At 46.6% G+C, this 21,441-nt stretch overlaps 1 protein-coding gene across 4 annotated transcripts in view; it reads left to right on the forward strand.

Moving 5' to 3' along the window:
* Positions 1 to 21,441, forward strand: part of LOC138739058 (Na(+)/H(+) exchange regulatory cofactor NHE-RF3-like) — a 55,737-nt gene that overhangs the window by 19,779 nt on the left and 14,517 nt on the right. For 2 of the 4 annotated variants that reach the window (XM_069890469.1, XM_069890470.1), the window contains 3 exons: positions 11,332 to 11,556; positions 13,291 to 13,522; positions 18,166 to 18,302. In XM_069890469.1, the coding sequence (XP_069746570.1) occupies positions 11,347 to 11,556; positions 13,291 to 13,522; positions 18,166 to 18,302 (579 nt within the window). In that variant the 5' untranslated portion in view covers positions 11,332 to 11,346. Of the gene's footprint in view, positions 1 to 7,662; positions 7,851 to 11,331; positions 11,557 to 13,290; positions 13,523 to 18,165; positions 18,303 to 21,441 lie in introns of those variants that run through there. The other 2 variants (XM_069890468.1, XM_069890467.1) reach the window with 2 other exon arrangements.

Raw genomic sequence — 21,441 nt, forward strand, 5'->3', positions numbered from 1 at the left:
AGTAAGTAATAATTCCAAAGCAGATTGTCTAGGTAATTTTAAACTATGACCTAATTTTTCCAATAAAAACGTTTTTACTTGATAATATATATAAAAAAGTATTACTCGGAACTTGAAATTTTTCCTTCACCCAATTAAAAGATACAAACTTCCCTGCTTCAAAACAATCTTCAACTTTTTAAACCCCCAATTGATTCCATATCTTTAAACACTGATTATTGACAGTAAAAGAAAAAAGTATATTTTGATATAAAGGTGTTTTCGCTGAAATCTTTCCTTTTCCACCTATCTCATAATCAATTTTATTCCATATTTCAATTAAATGTTTCAATAATGGTGTGTCTCTACCAATTAACAATTTTGAATTCCATTTATAAATAAATTTGGACATAGACTTCTCATCAATTTTATTTAACTCTATACTTGCCCAAATTGAAGGTTTATTTAAATTGTGCAGCTTTATATCATTCTGAAAATGTGCAAGTTGTAAACCACCTAATTCAAATTTCAAAGTTAATTTCTCCAAAGATACCCTATTCATTTTCCCTTTCCATAAAAATTTCCTTAAATTGAATTAATATCTTTTAAAAAATTTTAGGTACTAAACAAGGAATAGATTGAAAAAGATACAGGTACACAATCCTTTATCTGGACATCTAAAATCCAGAAAGCTCCAAAATCTGGCAAGTGCGGAGAGAGGCGGCAGTGCAAGTTAGGTGGCTGGGAGACCAGTAGCGCGTGTCGGGCAGGCAAGGTGGGGGGGGGGGGGGATCGGCAGCGCGAGTTGGGTGGGTAAGAGACTGGCAGCGCGAGTCGGGTGGGCGAGAGACCAGTAGCGCAAGTCAGCCGGGCAAGGGGAGGAGACCGGCAGCGCCAGTCGGGTGGGTGAGAGACCGGCAGCATGAGTCAGGCAGCTGGGAGACCAGCAGCGCAAGTTAGGCATCTGAGAGACCGAGTTGGGTGGCTGGGAGACCAACAGTTTGAGACGGGCGGGTGAGGGGGTAGATTGGCACCATGAGTCGGGCGGGTGAGAAACTGGCAGTGTGAGTCGGGCAGGCGAGGGGGTGGGGGGAGAAGGCAGGGCAACTGGAAGGGGTGGGGTGGATATGGCAGCACAATTCATGTATGCTTATATCTGGCCTTCTGAAATCTGAAAAAATCTAAAATTTGGAACACACTGTCCCCAAGAGTTCCGGATAAAGGATCGTGTACCTGTATTGAATCCTTGGAAACATATTCATTTTAATTCAGTTCACTCTGTCTATTAAGGTAATGGGTAAATCATTCCATCTATTTAAATCATCTTTAATTTTATTAAATAGCAGAACATAATTTAACTTATACAGATTGTCTAAATATTTAATCAGATTTTGTGTCCATTTATATTGAGCTACACATTTACAACGATCATAATCTCCTTCTACTAATGGCATAACTTCACTTTTATCCCAATTAATTTTATAACCAGATATTCTCCCATAATCTTGTAACTTTTTATATAAAGAAATTAAAGAATTTTCAGGATCTTTTCTATTAATCAATACATCATCTGCAAACAAACTAATCTTATACTCCTCCTTATTAACTTTAATTCCTTTAATACTAAAATCTTGCCTTATTGATTGTGCCAATGGTTCAATTGCTAAAACAAATAATGCAGGAGATAGGGGACAACCTTGTCTAGCTGATCTATTTAATGAAAAAGAAGAAAGTTGTCCATTGGTAACTATTCTAGCCAAAGGATTTCTATATAAAGCTTTAATCCAATTTATAAATATTTGCCAAATTTGAACATTTTGCAAAAGCTTAAATAAATAATTCCATTCTAATCTATAAATAGCCTCTTCAGCATCTAACGATTAAATTAATGTAAATAAAAGAAAAAAAGAGAAAAAAAAAACCAAAAGCATTGATTAGGTCAGCGCTAATTCTGTTAATTACAAGAAATGGCCCTCGCCACTAGAGGTATGAGGCCTCAGAAGAGGAAAGCAGAAAAAATGAGAATCCGCCTCCCGCAGACAGAATATCAGAATTAAACTTCAATTGGTCAAGTATGAAAAGCTTCTTCAAGGTCTCTATTAACTTGATCATCATCAATTTCAACTTGAATCTCCGTCAACTTTTGATTTCCTGCTGGAATCTTCCCTTCGATTTTTCTTGATCCCCTTCCATTTGTTGTGAAGAATAAGATTATCTTCCATTCTGCTTATTATTAGGCAACAAATTGGCAAATTCCAAAGCTTCAGATTCATTAGTAAAAAATTGCGCTTGATATTGTCCATAAAAACTTTAAGAACTGCTGGGTATCAAAAATCCCTTCTTCCAAAAAACCGACTTTGCTGGATTAAATTCTTCTTTTAACAATTTGATCACTAAAATCTGCACAGACGATTACCCTATTATTCTGAACCTTTAAAGGGCTTTGTTGTTCCCTGGCATTTTGAATTGTCATTTGCAAAATCATTTCTCTATCTTGGTAATGTAAACATTTAATCAAAATAGAGCATTGCGGGGGGCATGGCAAGATGGCGTAGAGTCTAGATGTGTAATCTCGACCTCTCTGGCCAGACTTTTAAGAACCCGTTTTTAACTCTTTGTTTTCAGGTTTAAATTTTTTTAAAAACTTAGTTTAAAGTATCAAGGAATTGTTATGGCTATTAATGGTAAAAAGATTAAACCTCAAGTACAGAAGAAACTGCATTTTCAGAGTGTTGAAGATTTAGAGCCTAAACAGTCAGCTACAACTTCAGGCTTGCTTTCTTTCAAGCCTAAACCACAGAGATTGCCTGTGGGAGCCGATAAAATGACTACTACTCAACAGGAGAAGGACATCACTGGAATTACCCGTTCTCAGGAGGAAGGTGCATGTGCCCCCGATGTGGATCCCGATTCTGGCAGCCTGCCGACTTTAACGGAGGGTGCACGCAAGAAGACGACTCCATTGCTTGAAATGCCCCAGGAAATACTCCAATCTGAATATTTTGGTCTTTTTTGTGAGTTTTTGAAGCAACAATGGGTTGCGGGGGGAGAACAGCGTCGGCCCCCTGAGGAAGTCGGGGTGCCGTCGCTGGGAGTCCAGACCCGCAGTAAAACTGTTAAACTGCCTGTTGTTGAGATGCAGCAGGAGCTGCAGTTACTTGGTTCTGCCACTACATTAGAGAAAGCAGGGCTGAGCTTTTCTGAACTACAATGTAAACAGCTAAGCCTTATCATTCAGCCTATGCTGAATGAAATGTCTCAGAGGCTCAGTTTGGAACTGGATACAGTTAAAATACGTGTGGAAGTATCTTGTGAGGATTTTAAACAATTTCAGGCTGCTTTTTTGAAATGTCAACAAGTGGCTTCTAATACAGAAAAAGTGTTGGAGGTGGAAGAATCCATTAAAGAATTGCGAGAACGTGAGAGGGAGTTAGAGAGGAAAGTAGATTATTTGGAGAATCAAAGTAAAAGGAATAATGTGAAGTTTGTTGGTTTGCCAGAAGGTATGGAAGAACAAGATCCTCTTCGTTTTTTTACCGAATAGATTCCACAAATTCTGGGGCAGGAATTTTTCTCTGGAGTTCTGGTATTGGAAAGAAGAAGACCTCTGCCTGGTCAACCACCGAGACCCGTGATAATCCGATGCTTGAATTATTTGGACAGAGAAACAATACTTCGTCTAGCAGTGCAAAACGCGAGACAAGACAAGCTCCGTTAATGATTCAGAATAGTAGAGTTTTTTTCTATCCTGATTTGAGTCAAGAGGTTATTCAGCGTCGGCGTCGATTTAATCCAGTTAAAGAAGTTTTGTGGCGTAAAGGTTATAAGTCTACTTTTTGCTATCCGGCAGTGTTGAAGGTGTTTTGTGGAGACTTTCAATCTCGGTTTTTTTGAGAATGAGCGTGAAGCAATGAGTTTTGTTGACTCATTGCTCGAATTTCTTGGATGAATAGAAGAACTTTTTTATTTTTATTTTCTTTTAATGTCATTATGATATCTTGTCGTTATTCTTTGTTTGGCTGGGGAGGGAGAAATTTGCTCTGTGTTCTACTAGTCATCAGCCACTGGTGGGTGATCCACACCCAACTTTTGTTTAGGGAATACTACCTTTTGGTAGTTTTTTTGGGTTTTTTTTTCTTTTTATCTTTTTGTAATTTTCATTTTATTTAGACTTTAATTTGTGGTTTCTTTTTCTCCTATTGGAGGGCCTATTTACATTGATCTGAGTCTTTATATATTAATATGATTAGTTTTTAGTAATATTAGTGGATATGTCAGAGTTGAAGTTTGCTACTTTTAATGTTCAGGATTTAAACAGTCCGATTAAGCGTAAGTGTATTTTTATCAAGTTCGATCTTTGGTAAAACGTGTTCGGTAGAGATATGATTTTACCTGAAATGATTAAATTTGAGACTTTTAGCATAATGAGATGAAATATTGTTTAATAATGGAAAAAAATCACATATGTTTCGCAGATAACTATAAAATATAACATTCATGCTTTGTTTATTGTTATATATGTTACTTATTATCTGTATTTTGAACGAATAAATAAAGTTTAAAAAAAATAGAGCGTGGCGGTTGTCCCAGATACAGTTTTTTTCCTTAGAGCTCTATGTGCTCTATCAAGTTCCAGACCATTTTGAAAATTCTCTGGCTCCAAAATTTCAGGCAGCCAATTTTGAAAAAAACTGTACTGGATTATTGCCCTCAAAGTCCTCAGGCAAACCAAAAATTTTTACATTATTTTTTCTACTCTGATTTTCCAACATATTGTAGCGACGGCTACTCTGCTTACTGAATAACTCCACAACCAAACGGGTTGAGTTCAGTCAGCAAAACTGATTTATTGAGGTCTGCCTGGCTGATCTTATTCTCCCAGTCTGGACCTGGCTGAGAACCGCGCCGTGTGTCCGGACGTCATCCGGGCGTCACGTGGGCCACAGAGCGTGGGCTTCTAAGACTGGTGCCAAGGTTGGGAAGAAACCCCTGATGGCACTATTTTGGCTGGCTGCCCTGCTGGGACCGTGACAGGTGGGGCCAGTTCGCCTGCCTAATGGCATGAGGGCACACAGTCACTCCCCCCAGAACCAGCGCCAATGTCCTTCTTTGCCAGGCGGCCTCACTTCTTGGGCTGGGCCGCCACCATTGGCTCATTGGGGTTGAGGTGTGCTGGCTTTAATCTGTCCACAGTAAACAGTTCCCTCTTACCACTGATATCCAGTGTGAAGGTGGATCCTGAACTCTGGATGACTCTGTATGGCCCTTCATATGGTCTTTGAAGGGGTGCTGTGGACGGGCCTCACGTGACAAAGACATATTCCGCAGAATACTGCTCGCTGGGGACGTAGGAGGCCCATGTGCCATGTCTGGGTGGTGGTGGGGTGTGAAGGAGTCCAACTGAGCCTGGAGGTGGGGAAGTAAACTGTGTGGTGACTGATGAACTCACTGGGCAGGGGTAGCGGTGCACCATTGACCACCTCAGCTAATGACGCCTTCAGGTCTTCTTTGGGTGTTGAGCGGATGCCCAGGAGTACCCAAGACAGCTCATCCACCAGTCAGGGCTGGTGAGGCAGGCCATAAGTGCTGGTGCAATCGCTTGACCAGTCCATTGGCCTGTGGGTGATAGGCTGTTGTGTGATGCAGCTTGATTCCCTGTCTGTTGGCAATCTGTGCCCAGAGCACGGAGGTGAACTATGCACCTCGGTCGCTGGTGAGGTGGGTTGGGATGCCGAACTGGGCAACCCAACCGGTAAAAAGTGCTTGGAAGCAGGAGTCCACGGAGGCATCTGGCATCGGAATCACCTCGGGCCAGAAAGTGGTGCAGTCTACCACCGTCAAAAGGTAGTGGTTACCTCGGGAAACGGGTAAGGGGCCGACCATGTCCACATGTATGTGGCTGAACCACTCTGGGTCATGTTCGAAGTCCAAGCACACCAGAGTGCCTGTGTACCTTGGCAAGCTGGCAATGGGTGCAGGTTCTGGAACCGCAGGCCTGTGATGGCTGTCCTGAAGGTCTGCATCTCTTTGTCGGACTTCTGGTCCCGGGCAAGCTGGTCGTAGTCTAACCCGGGTGTTAGCGAGCAAATGGCTGGTTGGGAGATGGCATCGGTGACCATGTTATCTTTCCCCGCTTTGTGCCGAATGTCGATGGTGAACTCCGACACAAAGGACAGGTGATGCTGTTGGCAGGCCAACCAGGAATCTCTAGCCATAGCGACCGCCTGAGTGAAGGGTTTGTGGTTAGTAAAAATGGTGAAAGACCTCTCCTCCAAGAAATAGCGAAAATGACACACAGCGAGGTACATGCTCAGCAACTCATGGTCAAAAGTGCTGTATTTGCACTCTGGCAGATGAAGAAGTCAGCTGAAGAATGCTAGTGGTTTCCACTGTCCATTAACCTGCTGCTCCAGGACAGCACCGACGGCAGTGGCGGAGGCATCGATGGAGAGTGCCGTATGAAGGTCGGTGCACGGGTGGACGAGCAGGGTAGCCTTCGCAAGGGCATCTTTTGTGGCTTCAAATGCCCTGCTGGCGTCTGGAGTCCATGCGAGTGTCTTGTCCTTGGCCGCGATGAGGGTGAAGAGCGGTTGCATGATGAGTGCAACACCTGGAATAAATCAGTTGTAGAAGTTGACCATACCCATGAACTCTTGTAGCCACTTGAGGTTGTCCGGGCGCGGGAACTCCCTGATTGCGGGTGTAGCTCCTTCGGCTGTGATAATATGGCCCAGGAACTGTATGGACTCTTTCTTGAACCGACATTTGGCCAGGTTGATTGTTAGGCTGAAGTCAGCCAGTCGGAAGAAGAGGGTGCGCAGGTAAGACTTGGGTTGTGCCCGGTCTCTGCTGGCGACAAGAATATTGTCCAGATAAATGAACACAAAGTTCAAATCTCTGTCCACCGTATCCATGAGGTGCTGGAAGATCTAGGCTGCATTCTTGAGCCTAAAAGGCATTCGTAGAAATTTGAACAGGCCGTAAAGGGTGATGATGGCCGTTTTGGGGACGTCCTCAGGGTGCACCAGGATTTGATGATAGTATTACAAGATCAAACCAACAACCACAAAGAAGGCATATCACACAGGGGTAAAGATGAACAATGACTTTATTAACAAAAAATTCACTTTCAAACTTTAATTCCAAAATCCCCCCTTTTATAACAATGCCCACTGGTTACTATGCAAATTTCTATAACAGTGTAAAACTAATAAATTCCCCAGCCTAAATATAACATGTGTAAGTAAAGTCTGTTATATTTCCAACCAGCCCACAGAAAAACTTAGACACAAAACACACAAGACTCACAAAACTCACAAAACTTTGATCTCAACTGAAGCAAAGATTACAAACAAAATTCAGTTTGTTTGGTAAACTGAAGCCAAAAGATTTTTGAGAGAGAGAGAGAGAGAGAGAGAGAGAGAGAGAGAGAGAATGAGAGCACAAAATTCAAAGTTGTCTTCTTGTGTTGCTTGCAGAGTGAGGACCAACTGGCTTGGTCTGGATCCTTCTGGCTGCCTTTGGAATGTTCATCCTTTTTGAAATCCCAACATTCTAAACTGTCCTCCAGACCATGACTCGTGCTCTGGGCCTTCTTCCACTCCACAGTACCACCCAGTGGTGGTTTATCATCCAAATCCAAAAATTTTTTCCATTTTCTGCACATGCTCAGTCCGTCTCCCAATCTCTCAGCAGTCCACCTTCACCTTGGCTCTCTAAGGCAAACTGTCACTTTTTAACGTAAAACCACACAACACATAGGTCAATGCACAACACAGAACTCTGTAACAATATCCACACACCAGGTCGAACTTGGAGAACACCCTTGCGCCATGCAGGTTGGATGTAAAGTCCTGAATGTGAGGGATCAGGTAACGGTCAGGTACTGTCGCGTCATTAAACCATTGATAATCTCTGCAGGGGCACCAGCCATCGGAAGCTTTCGGGACCAAGTGGAGCAGCGAGGCCCAAGGACTGTCAGAGTGTCGAATGATCCCTAGCTCCTGCAGATGTGAGAACTCCTCTTTCACTATCTGGAGCTTATCCGGCAGGAGCCGGCGTGCCTTGGCATGGACTGGCAGACTTTGGGTGGGGATATGATGAAACACCCCGTGGCATGGTGAGACAGCAGAGAACTGCAGCTTGAGGTGGGATGGGTACTCATCCCACGTGCTGGAACTCGTCCTTGGATGTGCTGACTGTGGCCATCTGTGGCTGCTTTGAGCGAGAGGTGTTGAAACGAATGGATTGGAAGGTACAGGCATCGACAAGTCATCTACTTCGGGGGTCGAGCAGGAGCCCATGGGTGAGGAGGAAGTCAACACCCAGGATCAAGGTTTTGAGAGATGAAATGGTGAACCTCCACGAGAACTTCTGCTGACCGAGCTGTAAGTGGATGGTCTTGGTACCATAGGTTCGGATCTCTGTCAAGTTGGCTGCACGGAGTGGAGGCCCTCGAGGCCAGATCTGGGACTCAATGGCTGTGGCTGTGATGACGCTAATCTGGGCCCCGGTGTGGATGAGGAGGTGTCAGCTGCTGATTGCATCTCACAGGTAGAGAAGGCTGTGTTCTTGGCCAGCCGCTGCAGCCATTAACAGCAGCCAGCCTGGTTGTTTCCCTGGAACAAGAAGGGCTGACAGCACTTCTGAGCCTTGGCTCCCCAGCGCTGGTGAAAGAAGTAGAGGCCTGAAGTGGATGGCTTGCTTCTGGCTATGCTCTTTGAGCCCCCTACAGGGGTCATACATGCTGCATGACCTCCAGTGTGATGCAACTGGTGTGAAATTCTGTGATTTTTGATTCGAGAAACTCCAACTCCAGGGATCAAGAGCAGCAGGACGGCTGGCGGCAGTCAGCAGCTGCTTGAGAATATGATATAAACAAGAGCAGGAAATGTCCACCTGATCCTGGAACTGCTTCAACTCTTCATCAAGGTCATAGCTTCCTCAGATTCGTCTTCCTGCATTTCCCCAAAATATTCCAAAATCGAATGGTCTCTGTTTCTAATGAGCCTCCAGGGTAGAGAATTCCAGAGATTCACGGCCCTCTGCATGAAGACATTTCTCCCAATTTCATTTTGATCCTGTGATCCTGTTTTAGTCTCCTTAGCTGGAGGAGACATCCTTAATGAACCCAGCCAAGGAGCTCTGGAGAATCCAGTTCCTTCCTCTCAGTCTCTATCCACACAATAAATCCAGCCTCTTTGGAACCAGTCTGCTCAGGTGTTGCCCTGACATCCTTCTATGGGTAAGGAGACCAAATACCCAGCGTAGTCTTGGACTATTGAGCACAACTGCAATACGTTTTGTCTTGCAGAGAGCCGCTGTTTCCTTTGCAACCAGAAAACTTGTTTATAGTGGGGGGGATGCAGAGTCTTGCTACTGGGCAGAGCTACTGTCTCACTTCTGACCTCGGATGCTGTTTGTGCAGAATCGTGCGGGTCCTGGTCCAGTTCCAGATGCTCTGGTTTCCTTCCATACTCCACAAGATGTGCCTGTTAATAGAAGGAGGGTGGTGGGAGAATTGGAGGACTTGATGGCAGGTGAGATTGAACAGAATCTGGGGAAGTGTGAATGAAGGAATAGGACCAATGGGATTGTTCTGAGAGCTGGCATCATTACAATGGGCCAAATAGTCTCCTTCTATCAAGTCAAGTTTATTGCCATCTGATTGTACAAATTCTTTGGCTTGGCTTCGCGGACGAAGATTTATGGAGGGGGTAAAAGTCCACGTCAGCTGCAGGCTCGTTTGTGGCTGACAAGTCCGATGCGGGACAGGCAGACACGGTTGCAGCGGCTGCAGGGGAAAATTGGTTGGTTGGGGTTGGGTGTTGGGTTTTTCCTCCTTTGCCTTTTGTCAGTGAGGTGGGCTCTGCGGTCTTCTTCAAAGGAGGTTGCTGCCCGCCAAACTGTGAGGCGCCAAGATGCCCGGTTTGAGGCGATATCAGCCCACTGGCGGTGGTCAATGTGGCAGGCACCAAGAGATTTCTTTAGGCAGTCCTTGTACCTCTTCTTTGGTGCACCTCTGTCACGGTGGCCAGTGGAGAGCTCGCCATATAACACGATCTTGGGAAGGCGATGGTCCTCCATTCTGGAGACGTGACCCACCCAGCGCAGCTGGATCTTCAGCAGCGTGGACTCGATGCTGTCGACCTCTGCCATCTCGAGTACTTCGACGTTAGGGATGAAAGCGCTCCAATGGATGTTGAGGATGGAGCGGAGACAACGCTGGTGGAAGCGTTCTAGGAGCCGTAGGTGATGCCGGTTCTCAGTGCCGACACATCACCAGACATAACATACATACAGACAAACAATACATATGCAGGACAAGTATTTTATCTATAAAAATAAATAAATAGATATTGTTTTGCACAAATGAGAGTCTTAGATGGTTAGTGGGAGCAGTTCCTTTGGTCGCTCATCATTCTCACGGCCCGTGGGAAGAAACTGTTCCTTGGCCTGGTGGAGCTGGCTCTGATCCTCCTGCATCTCTTCCCCAATGGAAGCTGCTGAAAGATGTTTGTGTGTGGGGTGGAAGGGGTCATCAATGATTTTGCACAACTTCTTCAGACAACGATCCCAGAAGATCACATCGATCGGGGTGGGGGGAAGAGGGAGACTCCAGTGATCGAGAAACTTTGTACGTTTTTGAAGGGTGGGAAGAAACCAGAGCACCTAGAGGAAACTCATGCAGACGTATGGAGAATGTACAAACTCTTATGGTCCTGTGGATTGACCTCTAATCCATTTCTCTGCAGCAACCATACCCACTATGATGTAGCCGGCTAGGATGTTCTCTGACATAATGGTGGCCGGTAGCCTTGGTCAGGAAGTGCAGTCACTTTTGCGCCTTCCAGACAAGTGAGGAGATATTGAGTGTCCACAGTAGGTCACTAGTTAAGTGAACTCAAGGAATTTGGTGCTCTCCACTCTCCCTACCACAGAATTGTTGGTGTTGTGGAGGGTGGTTGTTCCTGATCCTCCTGAAGTCCACGATCATCTCCTTCATCTTGTCCACGTTGAGTCTCGGATTGTTACTCTCGCACCATTTCATGAGATTTTCCACCTCTTCTGTACACCGACTCATTGTTGTTGCTGATGAGGCTAACTACTGTTGTGTCATCTGCGAATGATGAGACTGTTGGAGCTGGATCTGACAATGCAGCTGTGGGTCAGTCGCGTGAACATATTCTATGCCATAATGAAATGTGAAAAGTGGACATAATTGCTGAATAATTTACTATGTTGGTGTATATGAAGCAGGAAATTGCAGTTCACTCCTAGAGCCTAACACATACTTGTCTACTTAGGTCACCAGCAAGGCCAATGACTGACACAGAGAGTTTTTCATTTCAGGTCTCTGGAACGGCAATGATGGTGACACCTCAACCGAGAGTTTGTCAGCTATCCAAGAAGGAAGGCGGGAGCTATGGGTTCTTCTTAAGGATTGAGAAGAATGTGATGGGTCACCTGATCCGCGCTGTGGTGAAGGAAGGGCCTGCAGACAGCATGGGCCTAAGGGACGGGGATCGAGTGCTCAGGGTCAATGGGGTTTTCGTGGACAATGAAGAACATCCACAGGTAATGTGCCAGATAGGATGGGTCTGACTCTGCATGCCATCATAAAAGTTTGGATGGGTACATTGATGAGATGGTATGGAAGGATATGGTCTGAGGCAGAATAATAGCTCAGCACAGACTAGATGTGCTGACGTCTGTCTCGGTGCTGTAGTGTTCTATGGATCTAAATAAAGAAATTTGGAAGGCTAAGAGCAGGTAGAAACAATGGGCCTTCCAAGACAGTCCTGTTTGTAGATCTTGGGGTAACAATGGGCCTTCCAAGACAGTCCTGTTTGTAGATCTTGGGGAAGAGGTAGAACAGGAAAATACAGGGTTGAGACACTGTTATGTTGGAAGATGAAAAAGACGTAGGTTCGATGGGGCAAGAGGATGTAGGTTTGGTGGCTGCTCTGCAACATTTAAAGATTCCGGACTGAAACATCAACCATTCTTTTCCTCCCTCTGATGCTGCTCCACACGCTCAGTTCCTCCAGGTGATGGTGTTTAGCTTCAGTTCCGGCTGCTTGACCTTGGAATTTATGAAGACCTGGGAGTAAGACTGGAGGAGGTTTCCTGGAATGATCCAAGCAAGGTCTGAGGGAACATTCAAAATCAGCAAGGACATTGCTGGAGTAAATCAAGAGACAGGAGGGTAGGTGAGGGAGTGAAAGGGAACAGAAGATCCAGAGATGAGACCATAAGACATAGGAATGGAATGAGACTATTCTGCTCATCGAATCTGCCTGCCATTCTGTCACGGCTGACTTACTATACTTCTCAACCACATTCTCCTGCCTTCTCCCCGTAAACCTCGATTCCCTTCTTAATCAAGAACCCATCTACTTCATTTTTAAATATACACAATGACTTGGCAATGCACTCCAGAGATTCACCACCCTCAGGGTAAAGACATTTCTCCTCATCTTTGTGCTAAAAAGATGATTTTATACTCTGAGGCTGTGACCTCTGGTCCTGACTCCTCCACCACAGGACACATCCTCTTTACTGGCACTCTATCCAGGCCTTTCAGTCTTTGATAGGTTTCAATAAGATCGCCCCCATTCTCCTATGCTCTAGTGAGTACAGACCCAGACCCATCAAACACTCCTCATATGATAACCCTTTCATTCCAGGGACCATTCTTGTGAACCTCCTCTAGACCCTCTTGAATGCCAACAAAGCCTTCTTTAGACAAAGAGCCCAAAGTTGCTCCAAAAGCAGTCTGACCAATCCCTTATTTCACCTCTTCCTTCATCTGCTATCCCTTTTGAAATGAATGCTAGCATTGCATTTGGCTTCCTTACCACCGACTCTACCTGTAAGTTACTTTAGGGAATCTTGCATGAGAACTGCAAAGTCCCTCTGCACCTCTAATATCTGAACTCATTGCTTGTTTAGAAAATAGTCTACACTTGTATTCCTTCAAAGTGCATGATCATATACTTCTCTAGGCTGTATTCCATCTGCTATTTCCTTGCCCAGTCTCCTCCATTCTTCAGTGATTCCTCACCAGTACCTGCCCCTTCTCCTATCTTTGTATTGTTTGCAGAGAAAGGGGAAATTTTAATGCTGTCTGAAAGGGAGGAAGTGAATTCTCAATAGGGAATTGGAGCAATGTTTGAAAAGGGCAAATGTGGGGAGAGAGAAGAGCTGGAGCGACAGAGGAACTGTGATCTGATAAACCATGCGAGGAACCTGACATCATCCCCTTGACCGACTCTTCCACCCTACATCCCCTGCCTCTCTCTGTTTCAGGTGGTGGAGCTGATCAAGAAGTCAGGGACCTCAGTCAGTCTGACGGTGTTAGACGGTGACTCATATGTGAAAGCCAAGGAACAAGGTTCTGACCTACTGCAGTTGAGCAGTGCTGGACCGACCCCAGAACGGCCAATACTGAATGGAGTCGGTGGGACAACACTCCGACCAAAACTCTGTTTCCTGGTGAAACAAGACCAGGGCTTTGGATTTTCACTGAAAACCATTGAAGGTATATCCTTTCTTTTAGAGTATGCTAACAGGCCCTTCCGGCCCATGAGCTCGTGCCCCCAAATACACCAATTAACCAAGAAATTTTGTTCATTTTTGAAGGGTGGGAGGAAACCAGAGTACCTAGAGCACACATGTCAAACTCAGGCCCGCGGGCCAAAGATATAATTATATTTGGCCCGCAAGATCATTTCAAAAATGTATTAGAAGCGGCCCGCCCTGCAGCGAGAGCCCATGCTGTTTTTTGGTAATGTCACCCCCACCATCCTCCCCCTTCATTGCACATCCTTCCCCATTGTAACACGAGAAATTGTAACACGAGAAGTCTGTCGATGTCATCAGCCGGCAAGCCGGTTGGAAGGCTCCCCGCACAACCAGTCACTTCTCCCACCTGTCGAGCGGTGCGGCGGATGGGCGAGCGCCTATGATTTCCTGTCGGTGCGATGGACATGGCAGGCTGCGCACGGACCCCGGGTAGCGCGGGCCCCGTGCAACTGGCACCGGACGGCCCTTCCACAGCGCGAGCGCACTTCTCCCGGTCGCCACAGCCTTCAGCGCTTGCACCCGCGCGGATCCCAGGGACGGCTGGTTCGGCCCTGCACGTGCAGAGAGAGATGGTGGCTGTCCGCAAAGGCTGATCGGCAGCGCGCTGGGCCTGAGTGGGTGGGTAAGCAGGGGTGGGCAGAGGGTGTAGGTCAGGAGTAATGGGCAGGGGAAGTTATGGTGGTGCGAGGGGCAGTTAGAGGGAGGCATGAGTAGAAGGAGGGGTGGATAGGGAAGAGGTAAAAGGGGAGGGGCAGGGCGAGTAGGGGAGGGGTGATTAGAGGGTGAGAGACGGGTAGAGGGAGGAACTGGTTGAGGGGAGAGGCAGTAGAGGGGCGTGTATAGGATGGGGTGGGTAGAGGCAGAGCGAGTGGAGTGAGGGGTGAGTAGAGGTTGGGTAAAGGACTGGTCAGGTAGAGGGATGGTGGGTCGAGGGTGAATAGAGGCCTAGAGCCTGAGGAGTGAGCAGGAAATGCTGAGTCCTGATGCAGGCCAAAATGGACACAGCCTGTGAATGCTGACTACATCTCCACAGGGACCAAATATGTTTCCCTCAGGTCAAGCAAAGGGTGAACTTGAGCTACCTACTCCTGACCTGTAACATTATCCTCCTAAAGTTATATCCTAAAGTTTAACATTACATATGTTGAAAGAAGAGAAAACATGCAGATGTTGTTGAAAATTTTCAATAAATATTTAGTTCAGCCCTCGACTTAGTCCAAGTTTTTAATTTTGGCCCTCCGTGAATTTGAGTTTGACACCGCTGACCTAGAGGAAACCCATGCAGGCGCGTGGAGAATGTACAAACTCCTAACAGTCCGTGTGGGATTCAAACCTTCGTCAATGGCGCTGTAACAGTATTGTATTAACTGCTACGCCAAACTTTACCAGATCCGAAGTGAATGATGCTGGGTCTGTTCTCCCTAAAGCAGATAGAGCAGTAGAGGGGACATGAATGAGATGCAATAAAATGATAAGGGGCATGGATAGGATACAGGAAACTTTGCCCCTTATCAGAGGTTGGTAATATGAGAGCTGCTGCTCTCAAGCTATACAACAGCATCCACAGACTTTCTTGTTTAATTCAGTAATTATAGAGGGTGAGGGGTGAGACATTTAGAGGGAATTGAAGGGGCATCTTATTCACCCTGAGAGTGGTGGGTACCTGGTACACAATGCCAGAGAAAGTGGGGGAACTAGAGCATTTCAAGAGGTGTCAAGAGCAGCACTTGAATCACCCAGGTATACAAGGCAGGGGACCAACTGGTGCTAGGAGATGGTATACATCTGGATGGGTGCCCACTAGTTAGCATGGATGTTGGGCTGAATGACCTTTTTTCATGCTGAACAATTATATGATTCTCCTCGAGAAAGTGAGTTATATTGGTAACATTTCCCTTATTGAATGCTCATACTTACATGGACAAATAAAATGACATACATTTAAGAATGTTTTAACTCTTTGAATATTTAATTTACTGAGTTGATAGTCTTTCCAAGGCACAGTATGAAGTCATCGATTTGCTGTCTGTTCCTACTGAGCCTTCTGGTATATTTTCTACCAAAGACTTGTGGTAGGCCTTCCTGAAATAATTATGCCTTTACAGAACATGGGAATTGCTGGTGAGGCAATTTATCCCTAAATACCTCTTGAGAAGGCGATGATGAGCCACCTCCTTTGGGAAGGAGGACCAGGATTTAGCCCCAGCAATAAAGAACTGGTGACATACAGGTATGGGTATGGGTGAACTTGGATGAAAGCTATGTGCTGCCCCCTGGCATAGAGTAGTAGAGACATATAGCGTGGAAGCAGGCCTTTGGCCCAATGTTCTCAGTCTGACCAAAATGTTCCATCCACACTAGTCCCACCTGTCTGCCTTTTGCCCATTTCCCTCCAAAACCATCCTATTCAGATATTGATATATATCTAAGTGTTTCTCAAACATTGCATTACCATCTGGCTCAACCACCTCCTCTGGCAACTTGTTTCATACACCCAACACCCTCTGTGCAGAAACGTTCAGTTCTGAGAAGAGACTGTTCTCTCTGGAGCACCTTCCTTCGTGGTTGAGCTGTGGGTTGAGAGGTGCTGTTGGAGTGGTCTGGGTGAATAACTGTGTCTTATAGATGGTACACACTGCAGTATCCTGTGGCTGGTGGTAGAGGGAGTGAGTTTTTGAGTTTGGTGGATGGGGGTTCTGATCATATGGATTGTACTGTCCTGGATAGCACTGAGTTTGTGCTGTTGCAGCTTCCCTCATCCAGGCAGGTGGAGAGTGCATTTCCCCTTACATCTGTATCATCATGAGTTGCCCACACTGTGACTAGTGGTGCTACAGAAAGAACTTTCTGTCTAATGGCACAGTGACAGCAGTTAACCAGGATGTGGATGACCACTTAACCAACAAAACCAAGCTGAAGTTAGTGCTGTTCTCCCATTGTAACTGGAGTCTGTGCTGGGGCTGGTCTGAAATTTAGGAGGGGTTTGAAAACACAAGAAGTAAGACACATTAACTAGGCCTTGCTTACATTCTTGAACATCTTAATAAGATGCGATTTAGTATTGAGCTTTGATATTAGTGTTAATTCTTAATTTAAATTAATTTTTTTAAATTTGGACATACAGCACAGTAACAAGTCATTTTGGCCCATGAACCTGTGGTGCCTAATTACATCCAATTTATCTACAACCTCCGGTACATTTTGAATGGTGGGAGGAAACAGAGCCCCTGAGCAAAACCTATACAGACATGGGGAAAACATTCCAACTCCTTACAAACAGTGCAAGATTCAAGCCCTGATCCTTGGCGCTATAACAGTGTTGGTCCTATGCCAACCATGCCAAACAGCAATTTGCTGTCATAGGTTGGAGCTGTCCTGTTTAAAGCTGAAGACTTTAGATGAAGAAAAGAATTGACCATGGACAAGACATTGGAGCGGAATTAGACTATTTAGCCCATCAAGTCAGCATCTCCATTCCATCATGGCTGATTTACTATCCTTTTCAATCAATTCTGCTGCTTTCTTCCTGTAACACTTGATTCCCTTCCTAATCAAGAACCAATCTACCCCTGTCTCAGTTATATTGAATGACAGCCTACACTGCCAACTGTGGCAACAAATTCTACAGATTCACCACCCTCTGGGTAAAGAAGTTACTCATCATCCTGTTCCAAATGGATGTTTTTGTATTCTGAGGGTGTGCCCTCTGGTCCCAGACTCCCCCACCATGGAAATTTGCTGGAGGAACTCAACAGGTCAGCCAGCATCTGTGGGTAGAATTAGTCAGTCAATATTTAGGTTCTGAACCTTTTATCAGGACAAAAGTGGTATAGGTTTCATTACATTTATAAAGGAGGAAAAAAGCTGTGGGAGGGGCCCAGAAATGATGCAAGACAGAACATGTGGGAGGTGGAGAGACAGGTAGAGGGAGAAACCATTAGCAATGGGGGTGGGGAGAGAGAGGGAGAGAGAGGGAGAGAGAGAGAGAGAGAGAGAGAGAGAGAGAGGGACAAAAATGTAAATACAGGAGTAGGTGGAGAAAAGATGGGAACTGACTGACCATTTCTACCCATGGATGGTGTCTGACCTGATGAGTTCCTCTAGCTATTCTTTGTCTGGTCAAGATTCCACAGAATATTTTGCTTAGAGTATGGAAATTGAGAACCAGAGGATGTAGGTTTAAGGTCAGGGCAGAGAGATTTAACAGGAAACTGAGGGTGATATTTTTACACAGGGAATAGTGGCTGTATGGAACAGGCTGCCAGAGGAGGTAGTTGAGGCAGGTACTATAGAATGTTTAAGAAAACATTGGACAGACAGGATGGGTTTAGAGAGATATGGGCCAAATGCAGGCAGGTGGGACTAGTATGGATGGGATATCTTGGTTGGTGAAGGCAAGTTGGGCCAATGGGCAAGTTTCCATGCTGTATGGCTCTATGACTCTATCTGGAGCTTTTGAGTTTCTCTGCTTTAGATGATGGGTTTATTTTTTAAATGTGTTCAAGTATTGAGGGCCAATGATCATTCTACATTGAGGCAGCAAACTTCTCTCCTGACTGATCCCGGGAAAAGTTTTCACTGAATGCTTCTGTTTGGCAGGAGTTCCTGGGCTGTTCATGACAGAAATCTCTCCTCTTGGTGCTGCTGCCATTGCTGGGGTCCGACCCAATGACCGGATCATCGAACTGAATGGAGAAAGGGTCGAGCACTTCACTCACAAGCAGATGGTGGACAAGGTACTGAGTCTATAATGAAACCTTCAAAGACATTGGGTATTGACAGTTTCCAAAAGAATAGTGACTCTGGGGGCAGCACCCAGGTGAAGTCACAGCCTTCTTTGCTCAGCTCATACAGGTTCTCTTGAGCACAACTTTGCTGTGCAACTCAGCTTGGTAACAATCAGAATGAGAGTATGGAGATTAGGGAGGAAGAACACCTAGATTGGAAGGAAGGGAGGAAACAGAACATAAATTTTTTTTAATGAACAAGGGAAAGAGGTAAAAGTAGATGATAACCAAAGGAGTATTTGTGGAGAACATTCTCTTAAGTGCATATATTTTAATGCAAGGAACATAGTAAATAAAGAGGATGAGCTTAAGGCATGGATGGCCACATGGAAATATGATATTGTGGCCATCATTGAAACTTGGTTGAAGGAAGAGCATGCTTGGTAGTTAAATATTCCAGGATTCTGTTGTTTTAGGCATGATAGAACAGGGGGGAATAAAAGGTGGAGGAGGTGCATTGCTTATTAGAGAGAACATTACAGCAGTGCTGTGGCAAGATGGTTTGGTGGGATCGTCCAGCGAGGCTATTTGGGTAGAATTGAGGAATGGTAACAGCATGAATATATTAATGGGCTGAGGGAATTAGAGGAGCAAATTTGTAAGGAGATTGCATATATGTGTAATAAACACAAGGAGGTCATTGTGAGAGATTTCAACATTCCGAACATTAACTGGGCTGGATGGGGTAGAGTTTGTTAAGTGTGTTCAGGAAAGTTTTCTTAATCAGTACGTAGACGAACCAATTTGAGTGAGAGCAGTATTGGGTCTCCTATTAGGGAACGGGATATGTCAGGTGACAGAGGTTTCTGTTGGGGAACACTTTGGGTTCAGTGATCACAATACTATTAGTTTTAGGCTAGTAATGGAAAAGAATAGAGATGGGCCAAAGGTTGAGATTCTTGAGGACGAAAGCAAATTTCAAGGGGATCAGAAAAGATTTGGAGGGTGTGGATTAGGATAAAATACTTTCAGGGAAGGATGTAGCAGATAAATGGAGGATATTCAAAGGAGAAATTCTGAGAGCACAGAGTCGGTATGTCCCCATGGGGATTAAAGGAAAGGTTAGAAACTGTAGGGAGCCTTGCTTTTCAAATGATATTGGTAACTTGTTTCTGAGGAAGAGGGATGTGTACAACAGGTATAAATGGCAGGGAATAGGTGAATTGCTTGAGGAATATAAGGAGAGCAGCAGCGGCCCCGGCCCCGGTCCGGGCGAAGGGTAGACGGCTGCGGCCCCGATCCGGGCAGGAGCAAGGGGGAGACGGCGGCCCCAGTTTGGGCACAGGGAGAGCAGCAGCGGCCCCGGCCCCGGTCCGGGCGAAGGGTAGACGGCGGCGGCCCCGATACGGGCAGGAGCAAGGGGGAGGCGGCGGCCCCAGTCCGGGCACAGGGAGAGCAGCAGCGGCCCCGGCCCCGGTCCGGGCGAAGGGTAGACGGCGGCGGCCCCGATCCGGGCAGGAGCAAGGGGGAGACGGCGGCCCCGGCCTCGGTCGAGTGAGGCAGGCGGAGGCCCCGGTCCGGGCAGGGAGTGGGAGGCGGTGGCCCCAGTCCAGGCACAGGGTGAACTGCGGCGGCCTCGGCCCCGGTCCGGGCAGTATGGACCGACCTAGGAGGGGAGGCAGGCCCCTCCAGCCCGGGTAAGAAACCTGCATAGGAGAAGGCCACTCCGATATAAAACCTACGACCCAAGGACCTCGCTGCCACATCCCAGCTTGCTTGGCCACGGCACACGAACCATGGGTGTAAAGGGTGGGGCCAGTACTGCGCGCACTGCACTCCACCTAAAAGCTCCTTTGCGCAGGCCCGAGGACAGGTCCACGTCCTCCCCCTCCACGTCCTCCCCCTCCACGTCCTCCCCCTCCATGTCCTCCCCCTCCACGTCCTCCCCCTCCACGTCCTCCCCCTCCACGTCCTCCCCCTCAAAAGATGCTCACAAACTCAAGCTAGCATGCTGGAACATCAGAACCATGCTAGACAAGACTGACAGCCACCGACCTGAACGTCGGTCTGCCCTCATTGCACATGAACTCCTCAGACTTGACATCGACATAGCCGCTCTCAGTGAAGTCCGCCTGGCAGATGTAGGCAGCCTCCAAGAACGCGGCGCGGGCTACACACTCTACTGGTCTGGCAAGCCTTCGGATGAACGACGCCTATCTGGTGTAGGCTTCATGGTCAAGAGCTTCATTGCCTCCAAACTCGAAAACCTTCCGACAGGCCTCTCGGACCGAATCATGTCCATGCGACTCCCACTTCAAAACAAGCGTCACATCACCCTCATCAGTGTCTATGCTCCAACCCTCCAGGCGGAACCAGCAGAAAAGAACAAGTTCTACACCGACCTGCGCAACCTCATCCAACGTACCCCTACAGCCGACAAGGTTGTCATCCTGGGCGACTTCAACGCTCGTGTCGGCAAAGACTCAGAAACCTGGCCAGGAATCCTGGGCAAGCATGGCGTCGGCAAGTGCAACGACAATGGGCGCCTCCTGTTGGAGCTCTGCGCAGAACAGCGGCTTGTCATTACAAACACCCTTTTTCAGCAGAGGGACAGCCTTAAGACCACCTGGATGCATCCCCGATCCAAACACTGGCACCTCCTGGACTACATCCTGGTGCGAGAAAGTGACAAACAAGATGTGCTCCACACCAGGGTCATGCCTAGCGCGGAATGCCACACTGACCACCGGCTGGTTCGCTGCAAGCTCAACCTTCACTTCAAGCCAAAGCCCAGGAACAATAAAGCCCCCAGAAAGAGGTTCAATGTTGGAAAACTGCAGTCAGACGAAGCGAGAGGAAACTTCCAGGCAAACCTCAAAGCAAAGCTCGACGTTGCAACCCGCCTCACGGACCCGTCCCCTGAAACCCTCTGGGATCAGTTGAAGGCTACCATACTGCAATCCACTGAAGAGGTACTGGGCTTCTCCTCCAGGAAAAACAAGGACTGGTTTGACAAAAACAGCCAGGAAATCCAGGAGCTGCTGGCAAAGAAGCGAGCTGCCCACCAGGCTCACCTTACAAAGCCGTCCTGTCCAGAGAAGAAACAAGCCTTCCGTCGCGCATGCAGCCATCTTCAGCGCAAACTCCG

Source organism: Narcine bancroftii, chromosome 7 (genome assembly GCF_036971445.1).
Source record: "Narcine bancroftii isolate sNarBan1 chromosome 7, sNarBan1.hap1, whole genome shotgun sequence".
In the NCBI taxonomy this organism is placed as follows: Eukaryota; Metazoa; Chordata; class Chondrichthyes; order Torpediniformes; family Narcinidae; genus Narcine; species Narcine bancroftii.